Raw genomic sequence first — 1,395 nt, forward strand, 5'->3', positions numbered from 1 at the left:
CCCCTGGAAGGGGTGGGGGCCAGAGAGCAAATGAGGGATCTTCCTGACCCGCCTTTCCCCTTCCCCGCCCCCTCCCCTAAGCAGCATGCCCCCCCACACACACCTGTGGCTAGAGGAGGAGGCCATGCTCACAGAGGCCTACGCTGTGCCCTTCTTCCCAGAGAGCGCTCTGTGACCTGCAGACCGGGGAGGGCTCCCGTAGCTCTGGGATGGTGTCGCCTCTGGCCTGGTGACGGCAGCCCACACGTGCCGAGGACACGTGGCCACACAGGTGCTCCCGTCCCAACCACCCAGGGATGAGCCACCTGCATCTCCAGCTACCTCGGCGCACAAGCCTGGCCCGCCACCATGTGGGTCTGGCTGGGACCCCTTGGGCTCCAGCCCACGCCCAGTCCCCACTGCACCCGGCAGGCAGCAGTGCTCACCCAGGCTCCTGCTGCACACCTCTCCCTGCCTCCCTGGCTACAGTGCCCACGCAGGACAGGGGTCCCTCTGGGCTGGCTGCAACCACATGGACCTTGAAGTGGCTGCCGGCCTGGGCTGCTGGCCCTCTGGGTCTCTCCAAAAGACTGCTGATGTTCGTTGGCCAGGACAGCCCTCTCGGGCCCAGAGCCCAAGGAAGAAAAGGCCCGGGAGGCTCTGCACCAGGGGATACGAAGGCCTGAAGCTCCCTGTGCATTTGGGCAGGAAGAGAAATGTCCTCCAGGCCAGACTGCAGATGTGAGATCTGAATCCAGTTGAGAGGTGGCCAGCCTGGCGGCTGGGAGCATCGGGCAGGTTCACCCTGGGGTGGCGGCGAGAACAGGAAGGGGGTTAGGCTGTCAATAAACAGCGTTTGGTGGCCTGTTGCCCCGTTTCTCACCTGGATGGGTAGCAGTGACTGTCCCTGGACAGATCACCTGAGCAAAGCAGCTGGGCATATGGTACAAGTGTATGACACAAGCTAGGCATAGGATACAAAGGAGCCTTGGTGGCGGTGTGCTTATGCATTGGGCTGCTAACACCCACAAGGTCTTCAGAACCGCTAGCCTCTCCTTGGGAGAACGACTAGGCTTTCTACTTCTTTAAAGAGTTACAGTCTCGAAACCCACAGGGGCAGTTCTACCCTGTCCTGTTGGGTCACTGTGAGCCAGAATCAATTGAATGGCAGTGAGTTTGGTTTTACGTTGTTCTATATCCAGAGACCTGGTACCAAATACCTCTCCCTGAACTTGCCCCCAGCAGGCCCTGTGCTCTGGGGACAAGAATGGATAGCAGGGACATTCCAGGAGGGGCACCTGCTTGCTGCCCTGGTCCAGAAGCAGTGAGGTTTTGGTACATGAGATAAGTTGGGACTTATTCTTGATCCCCAAGTGTCTGGAGCCCCAGGTGAGGGCTAGGAGTAGCCAGGGAATT

At 59.9% G+C, this 1,395-nt stretch overlaps 1 protein-coding gene across 1 annotated transcript in view; it reads left to right on the forward strand.

Annotated features, from left to right (window-relative positions):
• The window catches only part of LOC101643613 (Grid2 interacting protein), a 20,148-nt gene extending 19,300 nt beyond the window's left edge, over nt 1-848 (forward strand). Inside the window, exon 21 of the mRNA XM_045284429.1 lies at nt 162-848. Coding sequence (XP_045140364.1) covers nt 162-233 — 72 coding nt within the window. The 3' untranslated portion in view covers nt 234-848. The remainder of the gene's footprint in view (nt 1-161) is intronic.
• Nucleotides 849-1,395: the final 547 nt, after the last annotated feature.

The sequence above is a fragment of the Echinops telfairi genome, unplaced genomic scaffold, assembly GCF_000313985.2.
Source record: "Echinops telfairi isolate 266 unplaced genomic scaffold, ASM31398v2 ScPeMD7_5;HRSCAF=22, whole genome shotgun sequence".
Classification (NCBI taxonomy): Eukaryota; Metazoa; Chordata; class Mammalia; order Afrosoricida; family Tenrecidae; genus Echinops; species Echinops telfairi.